The sequence below is a fragment of the Microtus ochrogaster genome, linkage group LG3 (assembly GCF_000317375.1).
Source record: "Microtus ochrogaster isolate Prairie Vole_2 linkage group LG3, MicOch1.0, whole genome shotgun sequence".
Classification (NCBI taxonomy): domain Eukaryota; kingdom Metazoa; phylum Chordata; class Mammalia; order Rodentia; family Cricetidae; genus Microtus; species Microtus ochrogaster.
In genome coordinates, this window is record NC_022029.1 from 29,179,090 (window position 1) to 29,198,767 (window position 19,678).

At 37.7% G+C, this 19,678-nt stretch overlaps 1 protein-coding gene across 1 annotated transcript in view; it reads right to left on the minus strand.

Moving 5' to 3' along the window:
• LOC102001107 (vomeronasal type-2 receptor 116-like) overlaps nucleotides 1-19,678 on the minus strand; it is a 68,165-nt gene that overhangs the window by 12,044 nt on the left and 36,443 nt on the right. The window contains 5 exon segments of the mRNA XM_013351312.1: nucleotides 7,109-7,111; nucleotides 8,840-8,963; nucleotides 12,125-12,352; nucleotides 12,991-13,797; nucleotides 14,143-14,434. Of these exon segments, the coding sequence (XP_013206766.1) occupies nucleotides 7,109-7,111; nucleotides 8,840-8,963; nucleotides 12,125-12,352; nucleotides 12,991-13,797; nucleotides 14,143-14,434 (1,454 nt within the window).

The following is a 19,678-nucleotide window of genomic DNA, read 5'->3' on the forward strand; positions in this document are numbered from 1 at the left end:
AAGCTGCCAAAATGAGATAGGGACCCCTGTGGCTTGGGCCAGGGGGAGGACCGGGGGAATACCAAGAATGTGGCCGGGCGTCGGGGGATGGTAGATACCCTGCCTCCCCTAGATAAGAGCCAAGGCAGCCCACGGCTGAATTCTCGGAAACGAGGGACCTTGCCCCGCTCTGAGCTCAGCCACATTCAAACTGACCAATGAAAACCCTGTAACTACGCTTCTCGCTTCTGTACCTGCTCTTTTGCTGCCCTACCCCATAAAAACCCACTGCCCCAACCTGAAGGTGCGCAAATCCTCCAAAAGGATTTGCTGCCCACAGGTACCTGTGCCCACCCAATAAACCTCTTGCTGTTTGCATCCGTATGTGTGGACTTGTTGTTCCTTGGGAGGGTCTCTCCAGACTGAAAGGCAGCCCATCTTGGGGGTCTTTCAAAGACACTTAAGGAAATGCTCAACATCCTTAGCTATCAGAGAAATGCAAATAAAAAAAAACTCTGGGATTCCATCTTACACCTTATAAGAATTGTCAAGATCAAAATCACTGATGATAACTTATGCTGGAGAGGTTGTGGGGTAAAGGGAACACTCCTGCATTGCTGGTATAGTACAAGCTTGTACAGCCCCTTAGGATGTCAGTGTGGTGATTTCTCAGAAAGTTAGGAAAGAACCTTCCTCAAGACACAGTAATACCACTTTTGGGTATATATCCAAAGGATGCTCAGTCATGCCAAAAGGACATATATGTGCTCAGCTATGTTCATAGCAGCATTGTTTGTCATAGCCAGAACCTGGAAACAACCTAAGTGCCCCTCGATCGAAGAATGGATAAGGAAAATATGGTACATTTACACAATGGAATACTACACAGTAGAAAAAACCCCCCAATATTTTGAATTTTGCTGGCAAACAAATGGAGCTAGAAAACATCATTTTGAGTGAGTTAACCTAGACCCAGAAAGACAAGTATCACATGTACTCACTCAAAAGTGGTTTTAAAACATATTGCAAAGAAAGCCAGTCTACAAATCACAATCCCAGAGAACCAAGGCAAAAATGAGGACCCTAAGAGAGACATACATCAATCTAATCTACATGGGAAGTAGAAAAAGACAAGATCTCCTGAGTAAATTGGGAGCATGGGGACTTTGGGAGAGGGTTACAGGGGAAAGGAGAGTCAGGGAGGGGAGCAGAAAAAAATGTAGAGCTCAGTAACAATCAATAAAATTTAAAAAAGAAAAAACCCATACTGGTCTGGATTATGGAATAGATGTGGAGGATAAATCAAACACTCCAGTGGGACATAGAAAATGTATATTCTGGTAGACTTCTATCAATGATAAAGAACAAAGCTAAGAGTATATAAATAGCATTTTTATTGAATGAAGGCTTACTAGACATGGGTGCAGATGTAAGTAACATTATCCCCAAATCTTGGCATCCAAATTGGCCTTTTCCAGAGGTAGATATTCAGTTCCTAAGACTTGGAACCCTATCTCAAGTGAAACAAAGTACGAGATGGGTCAAATGCAGAGAGCCAGAAGGACAGAGAAGAAGGCTGAGGCCATAGGTAGCTTTTATTGCAGGGAATTTGTGGGGTTATGACTTATTACAGCAATGGAATACCCAGATTAACATTCTTGCACACTCAAAAACTTATGCTTCTCAGAAAGATATTAGAAAATATTATAGACAAATGTCACCAGCCATTCGAGCTGTACAAGAACACAAAGCAATTGACAAACCTTCAAAGGCACTAACAGCCCTGCCTTTAAAAAGGTTAACTGAAAAACTAATATGGGTTAAGAAGTGGCCTCTAGCTGAGGAAAAGTTGCAGGCTTTAGAACAGCTGGTACAACAGCAACTAGATGCTCACCATATTGAAGAATCTACCAGCAATTAAAATTCTCCTGTACTTGTTGTTAAAAAAGAAATCTGAAAAATGGAGAATAGTGACAAATCTTAGAGCTATCAACAAGGTTATTAAACCTATGGACCCTCTACAATCTGGATTTCCTTTGCCTTCTCTGTTACCAAAAGGGTGCCCTCTCATAGTTACTGATTTAAAGGATTGTTTTTTTCACTATACTTTTACAAGAAAAGTATAGAGAAAAATTTGCCTTCACAGTGCCTACTTAAAATAATTCTCAATCCTTCCACAGGAAATGCTCAATAGCCCCACCCTGTGCCAATACTTTGTAAGCCAGCTATTGAAAATAATACATAAGGAATTCCTATGTCTATAATCTACCATTTCATGGATGACATTTTGTTATCTGATTCAAATGCAGATACTTTTGAAAAATGTTTAAAGAAGTAAAGAAAGTTCCACCTAAATGGGGGTTACAAATTGTTCTTGGAAAGATTCAAGGAGGAAATTCTGTTAATTACCTAGGTTACAGAATAGGTTTGCAGAAATTTAGAACACAAAGGGCACAAAATAAGAGAGACTGGTTGCAGACTCTTAATGCCTTCCAAAGATTTTTAGGAGACACTTCCAGTCTATGACTGGCTGTTGGGATAACAACTGATCTAATAATTCATTTAAACAAAACTTTACATGGAGACAAAAACTTAAATAGTCCCAGAGAATTAACAGCTGAAGTGGAAAAGAAATTGATAATTGTTGAATTGAAATTACAGGAGGCACATGTGGATAGGGTGAATACAAATTTTAATTGTATTCTAGTCATATTGCCTTCCAGAATTTCTCCCACAGGAATTGTAATGCAGAGGGATGATATTATCTTAAAATGGACCTTTTTTTTAAACCACATAAACCAATAAAAACTGGTAAAAGTCTCTCAATTAGTTATGAAAGGTAAATTGAGACTTTATCATTTAGCAGGTATAGACCCAACAGAGAATATAGTGCCTTTGACTGCTGATGAAATAAAAAAAAAGTTATGGAAAGACAATGAACCATGGCAAAGAGCTTTTGCTATTTTTGGAGAAATTAATAACAATTATTCCAAAAGCAATAGACTTAACCTTATAAAGAGAACTTCTTGGATTCTTACCTGAGTTGTACATGATGCTCCAATAACTGTGGCCTGTACATTTTATACTGATGCTAATAAATCATGGAAGGCAGGTTAAAAATCAGAAAAATTAAGTAAGGTGAAACAAAGCCCTTATAATTCTGTCCAGAAGGCAGAATTACATGCTATTCTTATGGTATTAAGGGATTTTAAAGAACCTCTAAATATGGTTACTGATTCATTATGCAGAAAGAATTATCTTGCTTATTGAAACTACTGAATTTATACGAGATGATACAGAGTTGACTTCTTTATTCATTCAGGTACAAGACATAATCAGGAGTAGGCTTTGTCCTATATACATAACACAATCTGGTCTCATATGGGTCTGCCAGGGCCTCTATCACAAGGTAATGTAGAAATTGATTAATTATTGATTGGAAGTTTGTTGCAGGCCTCAGAATGTCATTAAAAATGTCATTAGCAAAGATTTAAAGAAAGACTTTCTTATTACATGGCAACAAGCTAAGGAGATTATAAAGAGATGTCGTACTTGTTCTTTCTATAACCAAACACCATTGACTGCAGGGAGTAACCCAAAGGGTACTCAAAGGAATGAGATCTGGCACGTGGATGTGTTTCATTTTATGGAATTTGGAAAATTAAGATATGTGGACCACACTATAGACATTTATTCAGGTTTTCAATGGGCAACTGCTTTGAGCTTAGAAAAGGCTACCTCAGTAATCATGCATTTATTAGACGTTATGGCCATCATGGGCATTACTGCACAAATAAAGACAGAAAATGGTCCAGCATATGTCTCTAAGAAAATGAAAAGATTTTTTGCTTATTATAATATAAAGCATATTACAGATTGATGTGGGAATGATTTCTTATAAATAAAGAAACTGCCTAGGCCCATTTCATAGGTCAACCCTTAGGTAGGCAGAGAAAACAGAACAGGATTCTGGGAGAAAGAAGCTGAGTCAGTGAGTCGCCATGGTTCTCCCACGCCAGACAGAAGCAGGTTAAGATCTTTCCTGGTAAGCCAGCTTGTGGACTGCAAAGATTAATAGAAATGGGTTAGATCAATATGTAAGAGCTAGCCAATAAGAGGCTGAAACTAATGGGTCAGGCAGTGATTAAAAGAATACAGTTTCCGTGTAATTATTTTGGGACATAAGCTAAGCTAGCCATGTGGGCAGCCGGGTGCCTGGGACACAACCCCCGCCGCTCTTATTTCAACAACAGATATACCACATAAGCCTACAGGTCAAATTGAATTATAAAGGATATGCTAAACAACCAGAAAGTGATGAAAAATACCCCAAGAAATAGATTGCATAATGCTTTATTAACCTTGACCTTTAAATGCTAGTGAGAAAGGAACAACGACAACGTAGAGACATTGGATAATGGAAAAAAAAAAACTTCTAAATATAATCAACCCGTAAATTTCAAGGATGTGTTGACCTCACAATGGAAACCAGGAGATGTGCTACATTGGAGAAGGGGTTTTGCTCTTGTTTCCACAGGAGAAGAAAAACTATGGATACCAGTGAAATTAATAAAGATTTGTTTTGAAAACGGAAACCTCTTGAAAAAGAGAAATGACAGCTCATACACAATGTTGACAATCATACAGGTGGTAAGGAAATTATATAGCATTGGAACAGGGTTCTGCTCTTGTCTTTACAGGAAAATATACATCTTAAAAATTCAAGAGACCCTGGATGTTTGGATGCTGACAGAAAGAAAAATAACTATCCAATAAGTTTCATCAAGAAAAAGGAATATAACTTATAAGGGCAGGTAATCAAAACATATACATTTAAATATATATTTATGAATATATAGAGCTGGTTTTAGAGTTGGACAATGCCTATATTCTTCTCTAAATTAAAGCTTGTTGTTAAAAGGAACATTCAGAGTTTCTGTCTCATGTCAGGAGCCATCTGGTGTGGGACAGAAGAAGGACTTTAGCAAAAATTTTACTGTCTCCATGCCTATTTTGTCTATATCGTGTTCTTCATCCAATGTATGTTTATATGAATAATGTTTAAGTTTTCCACAATGAACAATAGAGTTTCCCAAAGATCTTTTTCCTGCAGTAATCTTTGAAGTTTCCAGGAAGAAGATGGGGCCCAACAACAACAACTCCTGGTTGAGATTACATCATAACGCTGACAGTGATACTATAAGACCGATTTTTTGGGGTATCAGATGCTGAAATGGTGCACCTTCTCATGACATTCTGGCCAGAACTCCAAATAAGAACTTTGGAAAAATCTCTATCGACTGCTCAGAAATTGTTAGCAACTATACTAGACAGTAATCTTGAAACTTAACCATAGTTTTACTTTTGCAGGATCCCATAAACAAGACATTGCCCCATGACAGCAGGAAGCAATTCTAGAGGACAGCATCCTCTCTCCCCAAAAAGTTTGTCCTCAGGATTGGGAACACCATTTAGGGGTTGTTGATTATTACTTGTTGATTATTACTTGATTATTATTAGAAGGTTGGGTTGGAAACTATTTAGGTTCAGAGATTAAAAAAGGGGGATGTTAATATTGGGCAATAGAGTGAATATTTGTGAGCTCTTATTTATGGATAATTTACATTGGTATAGTTTTTGTATATTGATACAAGTTCAAATTATATTTGTTATTTCTGTTTACAGTATTTGTACTCTTATGCAAAGTTATTCTGTCAGATTGTATATATGCATGTTTCTACCTCTGTTTAGTACATTTCGTATGTTGATACAACTTTTAGGATATATTTTTGTATTGCATTATATACTATTCTTACCTCTGATTAAGATACTTATACAATGTTTACATTTTGAGATCATTGTCCTGATTTGCTGCACATTTGTTTACAGATTATTTAATATTCTGAATAAAGTCTTAGTCTTTAAGTTACACAGGTATTGGATATTATAGGTCAATAGTTGTTCATGGTTGTTATACATACAGTCAGATCAATTAGGCTTTTTAAATACATAGAAATTGTATTCTGCCTAGATAGCGAATCTTCAACCACTTCAAGGATCTGTAGAACATGACATTTAAATAACTTAGGGTTCTGTTGACATGAGACATGATTGGTCCTGACAGCACCAATCTATTCCCGAGAGAATGTTGAGCATCAGAGTTTGTTTTCTTCTTGTCACAATTGGCCTTTGGACAAGGAACTGGCCATGCTTCAACCACTTACAAAGTACATGGTATCCAGACTGGATAAGCAGGACACAAGGGAAAGAACTGCCAAACCTTACCAAGACAGGTTAAGACAATTCTGAAAAATTCCCTGCCTCTGAAAATGGTCTATTACTTATGCTAGGCCTTAGCCAAAGTTGGTTGCTTCAATGTTGCAAATGAGAATTTGGGTGATTGCTCAGGTAGCCAATGGTCTCTGTCATATACCACTTGCTTTGGAAGCTGCTTGATTGCACTTTCTGCTTACTCAAGTAATATTATCTCCCTTCTCATGCCTTTGATGGGGTTGAAAATTAGATAGTCATAGTTACCTTCCCCTTATGACTTAGCCAAGCTTATTTCTGATACAAGACTTAGATACTTTGGAATAGAGTATTTATTAAAACTTTTGTCATGTGTTCTTTACTTAATATTATTTATGTTGGTTGTAATTTTATTCTTGATATCTGTGCCCATTGTATATAGTTTTGTATTGGGTTTGGGTCATTCTTGTTTAGACAAAAGGGGGAGGTAATGGGGAAGCTTTTTTAAGCTTCTTTAAGAGGTGGGACCAAGTTAGGGCGTGGCTTTTTTGGACCCTTAGAAAAATGGGCACACGGTTCAGGTGCTTTCTCTCTGTGGTTCCCTCACAGCACAGCTGAGCTTGGACTTCATTCCTGTTTGGTAAGTTTTCCCCTTATAATAAATAAAAATATAATTGTTTTATCTTTTAGCTAGCTGGGTTTTTTTTCTGAATCGAACTAAATTCTATACTAGTTGACATTCTGTCGAGATGTTTTTTTTTCCAAACTATTGTCAAACTCTCATGTGACCACATTCAGCTCCATGTTTATTTTATTTCTGTTGCTGTGTTATTTTAGCTTCCAGTGAATCATATGAAGAATACCAACTCTTATTCACTACTGGCTATCACATGTAACACACAAAATCTACTTTCTATATTATTAGGACTTTGTATTAAAATAAATGTTAAGCATGTTCCTCCTTATTTGATATGTACTCTTTCTAATTTTGAAGTGTTTGACATATGTGCAGCTGTCTTTCCATTTTAAATCAGTAAAAACTGAGATTTTTATATAATTAAGCACTTCTTCATTCCCTTCAATCACTCCAAATGTAAACATACCAGTAGAGTATAAAAGTTCCTGTGTAACCATGTAAACTGTGGATGAGGCATATGCTGGGCTACTTCTACAGGCACATCAAACATAAAAATAAATTTTCTTTGACATCAGTATTTATAGAGCCACTATAAACAAGTTAACAGTTAAGCAATATCTATGTTCAGTTTAAAAAAGAACATAAGTTTATGTTTTATTTTTATTTTGAAATTGATTTTTATTGTGAAATCATGGAACTTCATAGAAATAAAAGCAAAGGTATTCATTGTATTTCATAAATGTGGTATTTCTAACCTTCTGTAATGATGAAATATGAAAAATATATTATGTAAAACACCAAAGGAATTAACAAATAACTACCACCTATTTCACATGCATGAAAATGATTTCATTGTGCAGTATATCAGTGCTTACTCTCAAATAATCTGATTGCAGTTATGTTGTAACTTTTTTATGTTTTCTCAACTTATTTAATGACAATTTTTCCATTTTTTAGCCAAAATTGCACCAAAATAGTTGTTGTTCACTTAGGTGTCCTGGGGTATTGACAAAAGGGTGTACAGCAGAGCATGGAATATTCACTCCAGAAATATTGAATGCGTGGTTCTAAGCCAGCTTTTTTCATTTCAAATAGCTATTAAAAGACTGTGGTCAATATTTAGCATTTTCTTCAAAATAATAGTTCTAATGAGAATTTTCATGCACTATTGACATTTGGAAATTGGTGGGTTATTGAATAATATCATATACTTTAGTCTCTGAAAACATCATGAATGTTGATTTAGCTATAATAAAGATCTTATATATGAAATAATTATAGCCTCAACTTCGTAAGTAGATGTGCAAATATTGAATTTTAAAATAATTAATTCCCAATGGAAAAATGTGAATAAGTTTATGAACTACTATGCTAAATATGGATTCTGTTTTCTATTGTATCCCACAAGTATCTTACTCTCTTTGTCTTTTGAAATTTTCACAATACCTTACGTTCCGAGTAACATAAGGATTCATATACTTACATAGTGTTTGAAAAAGCTTGGCAGTAAAATTTTCTTATTAAGGTATTTAAAAAAATTATTTAAACAGTACAGCAAAAGTTGCTACTGGGGAACTGAAGAAAACCTTCCTAATCTCCTGTATGAATCAAGGTTGCAAGGGAATTATGATTGTAAGGCTGAAAACATACAATTTTTGGATGAGTCATAACTATGAATGAAATTTGATTTGAAGAAATGAAAACTTAATACTCTAAATATTGTCAATTAAACCCCCTAGTAAAATGGAACATTAATCTCTGCTTGTAGAAAGTTGGTTCTTGAGGCAACAGTACCTACAATGAGTCAACAAAACAAATCAACCCTGTGTGTTACTCAAGAGAAAATAAATGTGAAAGAATTACATTACTAATTTGAGGTAAATAAATGGCTATCCTGAAACTTTTTTCCTTTAGCTTAGATTTTCAGAATTCTATGGAAAGGACAGAAAGTCCCCTGAGGGACTGGGCATTTACCTGTCTCATTGGAAACCTCATTCTCTGGGCAAGGAGTGCAGTCAAAGCAACAAGAAAGCTTGCCTTGCATGATGGCTTTCCCGAATCCAGGACTGCAGCTCTCACTGCATACAGACTGAGGAATCTAAAGAAAGTTTAATATAAGATACAAAACGCATAGCTCTTTATCACGGTCCAAGTAAATGATACGTTAAGAATATAGAACTTTTGTCAATTAAAATTTGTATTCATAAAATGTAGGAATTTGCTGTGCTACTCCAGGTTTCCAAGTGGCATGACATACATAGATCATTCTTTCCTAAGCTACTTCCTTAGACTATGAAGCTCTTTATGATCTGCGGACATTTTGGAAGGTAGGACCATGAAGGGGTATAAGTTAGGTCACTGGGGAAAAGTCTGTGGAAGGCATGTTGGAACTTCAGTTTGGTCCAGTTTATATCATTCTGGCTAGATAAATGAGGATGTTTTTCTTCTATTGTGACTGTGGTCTTTTCCATCAGCTCAGTATAAATTAGTGCCAAAATAAGAACAAATTCTTGGATATTTCTGAGAACAGTTTCCTACATTATATTAGTGGAGTTTTAATCACTTTCCCCAAATGGGTACTATCATTTTGGGCAATTGAACAAAAATAGAAAGATTGGTAGATAGTAGCTGCCATCACTCTCTCATTGCTGCTTTTGGATGAAATCTGTCCAGTTTCCTCAAATCAGTGCTGTCATGTTTTCCTGTTATGATGGACTTTACCTGCAGACTGTGATGTTAAAAAAACACAAAAACTACCTTCTTGTCTCATGCTGATTTAATCACCTACATTTTTCAAAAACACAGTTAAGTAAAATTTGAACACCTTACAAGGACATTTGTTCAACTATATTCATAGCAGCATTATTTGTGATAGCCATAACTTGGAAACAACCTACATACCCCTCAACCAAAGAATGGATAAATAAAATGTTGTGTATTTACACAATGGAGCACTACTCAGCAGTATAAATCAATGACATCTTGAAATTTTCATGCAAATGGATGGAACTAGGGAAAAAAAACCATCCTGAGTGAGGTAATCCAGACCCAGAAAGAAGAACATAGTATGTAATCTGGTGTAAGACGTTCTTCTGTTCATGTGTTGCTTTCATTGGTTAATGAATAAAGAAACTGCTTTGGTCCTGATAGGGCAGAACTTAGGTAGGTGGAGAAGACAGAAATGAATGCTGGGAAGAAGAGCAGAGTGAGAGACTCCATGTCTTCTACCTGAGATGGACACTGGTTAGAATTTTGCTGGTAAGCCACAGTCATGTGGCAATACACAGATTAATAGAAATGGATTAAATTAAGATGTAAGAATTAGCCAATAAGAAACTAGAGCTAATGGTTATTTCAGGTGTAAGCTAGCAGGGCAGCTTGGAAAAACAAGCGGGCCCTCTCTCCTTACAATGGTTCTCACTCATAAATGGATGATAGCTGTAAACCAGAGGATAATGAGCCTACATTCCATGACCCTTGAGAGGCAAGCAAGTAACAAGGAGAGCTCTAATAGAAACATATCTGCCTAGAAAAGTGAAATATACAAGATCTCCTGAGAAAAATGGGAACACGGGGATAGGGGGAGTAGACAGGGCTGAAGGAAAGGAGGAGGGAAGAAGTAGAGGGGAAGGAAAACATGAGGGAACGGGGCAGTCAAGATGGGGGAAGGTCAGATATGGGAGTTATGAAAGAGATGTATTGATTTAGGGAGCCATTATGAAACTAGCAAGAAACCTGGCAGCAGAGAATTTCACAGGATTCCACAAAGATGAGGCCAGCTTAGACCCGAAGCAGTAGTGGGGAGGATGCCTGAATTGGCCTTGCCCTGTAGTCAGATTGATGACTCTCTTAAATGTCACCATAAAACCTTCATCCAGCATCTAATGGAAGCAGAGGCAAAGATCCACAGCAGAACACTAGGCTGAGTTCCCAAAGTCCAGTTGAAGAGTGGGAGGAGTGAGAATATGAACAAAGAAGTCAAGACCATGAGGGGATGCCCACTGAAACAGCTTACCTGAGCTAATAGGAGCTCACCAACTCTGGCCTGACAGTAAGGGAACCAGCATAGGACCAAACTAGTCCCTCTAAATGTGGGTGACAGTTGTATGGCTAGGGCAGATAGGTCACTGCCAGTGAGATCAGAATTTATCCCTATTGCTTTTACCAGCTTTTTGGAATCCATTCTCTTTGAATAAATGCCTTGTTCATCCTACATAGAGTGGTGAGGGCCTCAGTCCTGCCTCAAAGTAATGTGTTTGACTTTAATGATACCCATGGGAAACCTTACCCTCTCAGAGGAGTGGAGGGGGTGTGGTGGGGAGGAAGGTGGAGGGAGAGGGAGGTGAGAGGGAGTAGGAGCTGGGATTGATATGTAAAATGAGAAGAGATAGTTTTTTAAAATGAAAAGGTATGTCTAAATGTATGTAATTTTCATCTTTTAAATGAAAATTTATAGATATTGAATAAAAGTTTATGTATGTAAAAAAATGGGCACTCTCTCAGTTTGTTGTCCTGTTTGCCTGCACTTAAAAGCAAAATTCCCGCCAAGGATTGACTGTAACACTCCAAGTCAGGTGTCTTATTTACAGATTACATAATTGTGATGAAACAGCATTCCTATAGCAAATTGTGGACTGAAAGGCTTATTTCATCTTTCACTTATACACTACCAGTTATCATCAGTGAAATTAATTACAGGAGTTAAAAGCAAAAAAAATGGGTATAGGAATTGAAATGAAGACAATGTAGGACGTTTATTAATTTTCTGGTCTGCTAAACATGACTTTCTTGGCTGCATTTCTTAAACAACTAAGAACTACATGCCACCACCACTCTCATTTTTATGGCTCCTCCCACATAAATCTTTTCTCAAGGTAATGCTTGAGAGGTTTACATTTTGGCCAGTATTTTGGAAATATTTCCTCAACTGAGATTCCTCTTCATAGGTAACTCTAATTTATGTCAAGTTGAGAACAATGAACTAAAACCCTGAAAGTCAAAATAAGCATCCTGTCAGCTGTTGTGTGACTATGATGTCACAAACTACTAAATCATATCTGTTTTTAAATGTCAAAATAAATGGATAATTAGAAACATATGGGAAAATACATTCACCAGAATGAGCAAACAGTAAATTTTTTATGTTGAGAGTTATGGGTATATTGATAAGGCCCAAGTTAGCAAGCAAGTCATCAGACTCAGAAACATTGTTTTGTTATTAACATACATTAGAAGCGTTTTTAAAAGACCCATACCCACCTCTGAAAATGCTGTAGTCCATTGCATCATATGTTCAGATATTGACAATTGTTGCTCCTGTGGAGCTTTTGGAGAAAATGTACCCACTTTCACCTGTAGTGAAAGACCTGTTGGGAAATTCCAAAGGTTGTTAATATCATAGTCTGCATCTGACTTCTTTTTCTCATCCAGAACCACAAGGTCTCCTACAGGACTTTTCACTTGAGTCTTCTTCAGAAAAGGGTGAAGCTGAAAGAGATGTGAAATCCTGTTATAAATCTGGTATCACAGATGTGTAATAGAACTACAAATACTAAGTTGCTTCCTGATTGTGATGTATGATGGTAATGTTGTTTTAGAGAAAGTATCCACAACATTGAACAAAGAAAAGGGTAGGAGGAATTAGCTATCACTGAGTTTTTAAAATGTCATTTTTCTATAAAATGTATTAACCCAAGCATTACCGTGTATAATCCTTCATTACTTAAGGAGTATACAGCAACCATTCTTAACTTCTATACAAACTAGCTACCTCCTTGAATTTTCCAAATTTCTCAATCTTCAGTGGGGGCCTGAAGTCACTTGAGTTTGTTGGACAATCAGGAATATTTAGGCTGTATTATCACATTGAGTTATTAATAAGAGAAGATATTGATGCTGTTTCTACCAAAAGGAGTATTATTCTCTTAAATGAAAACTTGAGCAGTGTTACCCCCACTCATCGTGTACACTGGCATGGGGATGCACTGATATCTAATCTCTAAAATATTTAAAATCAACTCTAGTATAATTAAAGAAAAACAGCAATCTATAATGAATAGATCAACAGCGTTTATAGCATCTGGTGTACTGTTTCTGATGGTGCAAAGCAATGAAAGTGACATTACCTGCTAAGAGAATGACAGAGTTATATCTTTATTTGCCTCTGTTTGATCTTGAACTTGACTGAGAATCATCTCATGGAGACTGTGGGCCACTGCATACACAGCATTGTACACATTGTAACTCTCTTCAGCCATGGTCATGTCAAAAATGTTCCCTGGCAACAATCCCAAAGAGGCATTGGGCTGACAGTTTTCAAAGATTTGACAATTAGAACACAAAAGTGAGCAATTGAAATAAAGGTTCCACAGGACATGAAGATAAATGTCTTCTGGGTATTTTACAGGGGTGGCTTCCTGCATAAATTTTGTGAAACCCAAAATCTCCCCATGATGGGGTGAAAAGATGAGGCTCCCATGGAATGAATCTAACATGGTATATTCATGAAACTTGTTACCACCCCATTTTGAGTTCATGACCCACACAAACCTAGATATAAATTTTCCCCATTTATTTATTATTACAGTTAAAAAAGAAGTACTGTCTCCATAAATTACAATCACATTTGCTGATGATTCCAGAATACGCCACTTAGTATACACAGGATTATAATATACTAGTTCCCCTATAAATGACACTGTTTCCACAAAAGCTATGCAGACCCCATTCCTGTCCAGTTCTCTCTTTAAGTCTGATAGAAACTGAGCACCTCTGTGATCACTTGAGATGAGCACTCCAACCCAGTTCCAGCTGAAATGAAGCATCAAAGATGTGATGCCCTGTGTTAGAGCTGTATCCTTTGGAGCCACCTGATACAGAGATGAAAACTGGCTTTCTTCAGTCAGAATAGGATCAAAAGGCCCAAAAGTAAGCTGAAAGGAATACAGTATTTTTACTAGAAGAACCAGCATTGCCACAATGAACAATCTTTGTCTTGACCAACAGATTGACGTGGCAGGAATGAAAATCCGCTCAATAGTTTTTAAAGTCATGTATCACTCTATGAAGTTTCCAGAGAGTTACTGGAAGGTCTCAATGTTTCAATCTACCCTCTCCACTGGTCATCTACTTTCCCACATTTTAAAGTAGAAAATATGGTTGTGTCTTCATCTGTATCTCTAGGTTTTCTTTTATGGTGATCAAAATGTCTCACTATTATTTTTCACAGAGTTAAAATGTGTGAAAAGAGATCTGTCGGCTATGTCACTCTCACTCACCTGAGGAAATTTGTAAAGATGCAACACTGTCCCAATGATTTCAGATGTTTTCCGTCTTGTTCCTGTAAGTAAGGCAGCTGATTTTCTCTCTTTTCTACAGTGGTAATTAGGGATGAAGACGCTCAAACCTGTCAGCCAATAAAACACACTCTCTAGAACATTCCTTTCAGCAGGTAGAAGATTATACACATCAATTCCCAGAGAGGTGTTTGGTAAAAGTTGGGAGTTCCTGTTGATTTCCTCAATGGCAAATAACATGGCCAAAATAAGCTGGTAGTTTTGCTCAATCAGCCTGCATAGAAGTTATAGCATTCAGGTGGGAACTCACAACAATCAAATGAACAAATTTAAATGCAACCATTTCTACAGTTTGAAAGCTTGTATTTTGTTAGAACACATCATGTTGAAGGAGCTGCGGGCCTCTTCCCATAGCCCAGCTCCCAGCTGCCTGGCTAGCTTATGCCCCAAAATAACAACACACAAATTGTATTCTTTTAAACACTGCCTGGCCCATTAGTTCCAGCCTCTTATTGGCTAGCTCTTACATATTGATCTAACCCATTTCTAATAACAAGGTGGCTTATCAGGGAAGATCTTAACCTGCGCCTGTCTGGAGTGGGAGAATCATGGCGACTGCCTGACTTGGCTTGTTTCCCTATTAAGCCACAAGGTTCCTGAGACAGATTGTTATGAATGAACCACCCTCATTAAGTTAAATAATCTGTGGCAATATTTGGATGTTTTACAGTTATGTATTTATCATAGATTGCATGTGTCTATGCTGTATATCAGTGTTTCTATCACTGATATGTTTGTATACACATCTCTTGTGGGGAAAATTTTTCAAGGATTGTGCCTGAAATGCAGATGATAACTTCTCTGACTGTATTTGTTTTTCAGCCCATGTTAGATTATGTGTTTTAGTTGTTGCTACTTCACATGCCAGTGAAGCTTCTGGGAATTTTGCATCTCCCTGATATAGAACTTTCAGAGCAACTATGAACTACCATACCCAGTGTGATGTGGGTTCTATGGATCCAAAGTCACTTTCCTCACTGGTTTTGTCACCACTTTACATGCTCTGGCATCCCATTATTGTTAAGATATAATGATTTGTAGTGAAGAAGACAGTATACATTGGAAGGTTAAAATACATCTACAAGGAGGCAAATAATTAAATTTTCAACATGCAATGTATATAAAGCAAGGCTTCAGTATTGTATATTTTTCAAATTTTTCTGTGCTGGGGAGCCCAAAATGATTGTTCTTATCAAGACACCTTAGTTGCTTAACAAAATGCAATATTGTTTTCATGTTGGAAATGTCCATTGGCAAAGAGACTAATTCATTTAACTTTATGTGAATAGAAAACAGACACATTTCTCAGTGCCAAATTGTGCATCTGGATCTTCCTATTTGGTTCCTAAATCTTTTTAATGTAGGACAGAGCTTTTTCAGATTGAACCATTCATAAAGGCATTCTAAATATTCTTCCTTATACCACAGATAAGCGTTGTTCTCACCACACACTAAAGAAAATACTCAGCACAACAAAAGATAACTAAAAAATAACAGCAGTTGTTAAGGCAGCATGACCTATACTCAGGGGTGCCCAGGATAACTGACAAATCTACCAGAAATCTCTTGCAAATTAGCATAAGAAGCATTGTGGAAGATGGACAGAAAGAATCTGAGAGTCATGTGACATGGAAATACGTGATATTATTTGCCTTAGAAGTAACAGAAAAGGCACACACATGATACCCCAACAATAGGGCTGCCTATAGAAGTGCTCAAATATGACATTTATAGACATGCTTCCCAAGGGGAAGTATTCTCATGATGAGCCACTCTTAGACATAGGAGGGCAGCAGGCAACTAATTCCTGTTGAGAACAGGATAAAATAATCATTTTATGGATTATTAACACCTAATCAATTATTCAACCCCAAATACTCAGTAACTAACTCCATAAAGAGCTTTAATTTTTAATCATACTAGCCCTACAAAAATGACTATTTTCATTATAGATCTATAGAGAATAGCAAAACCAAACATCTGGGAAGATTTTTGAAGTTTTATTCTGTTGGAGGTTTAATATACCAATAAGTCAATTTATTCTTTTCATGGGACATTATCATTAGATGATTTGTCCTTTTTCTTCAGATGTCTTATATTTTCTGGGGCTTTCAGATCCCTTAGGTGGATGCCTTCATTCTCCTGAAAAGATAAAAACAAAACCCTTCCCCAACCCTAATTTTGGGGAAGTTCCCTTTTGGCAAATTATATCTGATCAAATGAAAAGCATTTATTAGTCATATAAGTTAGCTTATATTGAATGATCAAATTGTTTGATGAACTATCACCTCTTCTAATCAAGAGGTCTCTTTTGTTCAAATCAAACCTTTGTCAATGGTGATGGTATCCATAGCTTTCCTTCTCTTGTGAAAGTCAAAGCAAAACCCCTTCCCCAACGTAACACATGTCCTGGTTTCTATTCTAAAAAGATCACATCATTAAAGTATACAGATGGCTGCAAACCATGATGTGGTCACTGGGAATTGAACCCAGGACCTCTGGAAGAGTAGTTAAATACTCTTAACTGCTGAGCCATCTCTTCAGCCCCATTAGATTTTTTTTTTTAAAAAAAAAATACCAATCCAAGTTTCCACTACCTTCACTCCCCCATTCCCTCCAAACACACTCCTTTTCCACCCCCATCCAATCCTCAGAGAGGATAAGGCACATTGCTTTGTGGAAGGTCCAAGGCCCTCCCTACTATATCTAGGCTGAGCGAGGTATACATCCAAAGAGAACAGGATCCCAAAAGCCCAGTACATGCAGTAGATATAAATCCTGAAGCCACTGCCAGTGGCATCTCAGTCTGCCCCAGCCATATAACTGTCAACCACATTCAGAGGGACTAGTTTGGTCCTATGCTTGTTCCTTCCCAGTCTGGCTGGAGTCGGTGAGCTCCTACTAGCTCAGGTAAACTGTTTCAGTGAGTGAATCCATCATGGTCTTGACCTCTTTTTTTCATATTCTCATGCCTTCCACTCTTCAACTGGACTTTGGGAGCCCAGTTCAGTTCTCTGATGTGGGTATGCACACATATGTGTGTGTTGTTGTATTAGGGGCATAGATGTTCAGGATTGAGACTACATCTTGATGAATTGTTCCTGTTATGAGTATAATGTGTCCTTCTCCATCTCTTCTAATTGATTTTAGTTTGAAGTCAATTTTGCTAGATATTAGGGTAGTTACACTTGCTTGTTTCTTCGGTCCATTTGATTAGAAAACCTTTTACCAACCCTTTACTCTGAGGCCTTGTTTGACTTTGAGGTTGAGGTGTGTTTCTTGTAAACAGCAGAATGTTGGATCCTGTTTTTGTATCCATTCTCTTAACCTGTGCCTTTTTATAGGTGAGTTGAGTGCATTGATATTAAGCGATATTAATGACCAGTGGTTGTTAATTCTGGTTATTTTTTGGTAGTAGTGTTTGTTTCCCTTCTTTGTGTTATGCTGGTGGGGTTATTGTTTTTTTTTTTTGGTGCAGTTAGCTTACTTGGGTTGGGGTATGAGGGTGCAGGGGCCTCCTAAGGGTCAGGGAGTTGGGGACAGGATGGACTGGAATCTGGGGTATGATAGTGCAGGGACCACCTAAGGGTCAGGGAGTTGGGGACAAGATGAACTGGGTTCTTTGGGCGTTCTACCTCAAGCCCTCACAACCTTGTCCTCCCCCAGTCTACACTAGATTCATTTCCAGCCTGTTTTTCTGTCTCTGGTACATACTGAGGGACTCTCAGAATGAGCTGCACAGAGTCGGGACCCAGGGCAGTCCTACATTTCTGCTGTTTAGGTCTTCTGAGGAGCGCTGTCCCAGGCTCAGCTTCCTGATTGCTCCATTCCTTTCAGTCATTCACCTTTAGGTTTCTGTTTTATTCCAGGAAAGGGATTTTTGATGCCCCTAGACACTTGTACTTTGTTTTCTGATGATAATAGGCAACCCCAGTGAAAGGGTCATTCAACCCTCAAAAATGGTTATGGCTCTCAGTTACAAGTCCCTAGGAGGAAAAATGTCTGTAGGTTGAGAAGAGAGATCTGTATAAATGGACCAGAGGAGTTGGGTTGTGATGGTTGAATGGAGTGAGCTCTCTGCTAGGTTATGGAGAAACATATGGAGGAGGGGACATAACCAGACCAGATATAACCAGAGGTTAGATCAGTGAAGGTGCAGGACAGAGTCAGACATCTGGAATGATGCAGCTCTATAGCCATCGGTAGAAATGTTCAAAGCAGGAGTGGATTATTCAGCAACAAGATTGAGATGGCTGTGGTTGGTGTGTAGTAGGGCCTACTATTCCACGTCACCCTACTCTACTGTGACTGTCCTGTTGCATGTTCCTTGTTCACCTGAGACTATGGCTCTAGGACAGAAAATGCTAAGCATCATATGTATTTGCTAGGCAATTCTGTAGCTCCGTCTGGATGCTTAGTTCTCTGTCATTTGTGAGTGGTGGAAACTTATGTCATTTGGCTGAAGAAAAGAAGAGTTTGTTACTGACTATAGAGACCAAAGAGGATGGTCTTCAAGCATAGCTGGATCCAGCTTTCAGGCAATGGTGGCAGAATCTGTGTCTTCTCCATGGGATTCTAGAATAAACAGAACTGTCACCTGTGCCCAAGCATCACTGAGTACCAGCAGGGGAAGCTAAGGATCAAGTGGTCTGAATCAAAAAGGCCTTCAGGTATCTAAAGCAAAGACCCCTGACTTCTTTAGGTGACCACAAGGCCCTATGGTGAGGGTGATTCTTCTTTTGCCTAATTGGACTATTTTCTGGACAACAGTCTAGACTAGGGAGTCAGCAGCTGGTGACTGAGTATAGAGGGACCAGGATGAATGGCAAGGCTGAGGCTCAGGATCTCAGAGGCAAACCATTAGCTGTGCTACACATCACCACCTTGACCCCCATTGTTAATCTCCTCATATGTCCATCTTCTCTCACCTTTGGATTCTTCAGTGTTTTTGTGGAAACTAAATTACTAGGCTTGTTTTTATAAGTAAATCTATACAATACAATTTTATGGAAGCTGTCACATGTACTTTACAAAGAGTTTTAATGTAGGCACATCTGATTTTTTTAATGTTGCTTTGTTCCTTTATTTTGCAAATTGGATTGAATTAATTATCACTAGGAAAGTTTTCACCAAATTTTTGCTATCTTTAAATATGCTTAAAATAAACTACTTGTGGTCAGACTTACAAAGTTAGAATCAACACCAGCTACTTAGTTGTATTGAACCAAACTGACTTCTTGCCTCCCTTGGATCATCTCTCTGTTACTAATGGAGGTTGCAGAGATCCCCACAGGGAGGAACTCCTAAAGGAGATGGAAAAATATTTTGTTTGCTTCTAGTTTTCTCATTTGAAATGTTTTCAGTATTCCAATACCCATTCATAAAACAAAGTACAACCGAAATACAAACTAAATTAAACTAAAGGGCTGCAAGGTGGTTCCGTGGGTAAAGGCACACT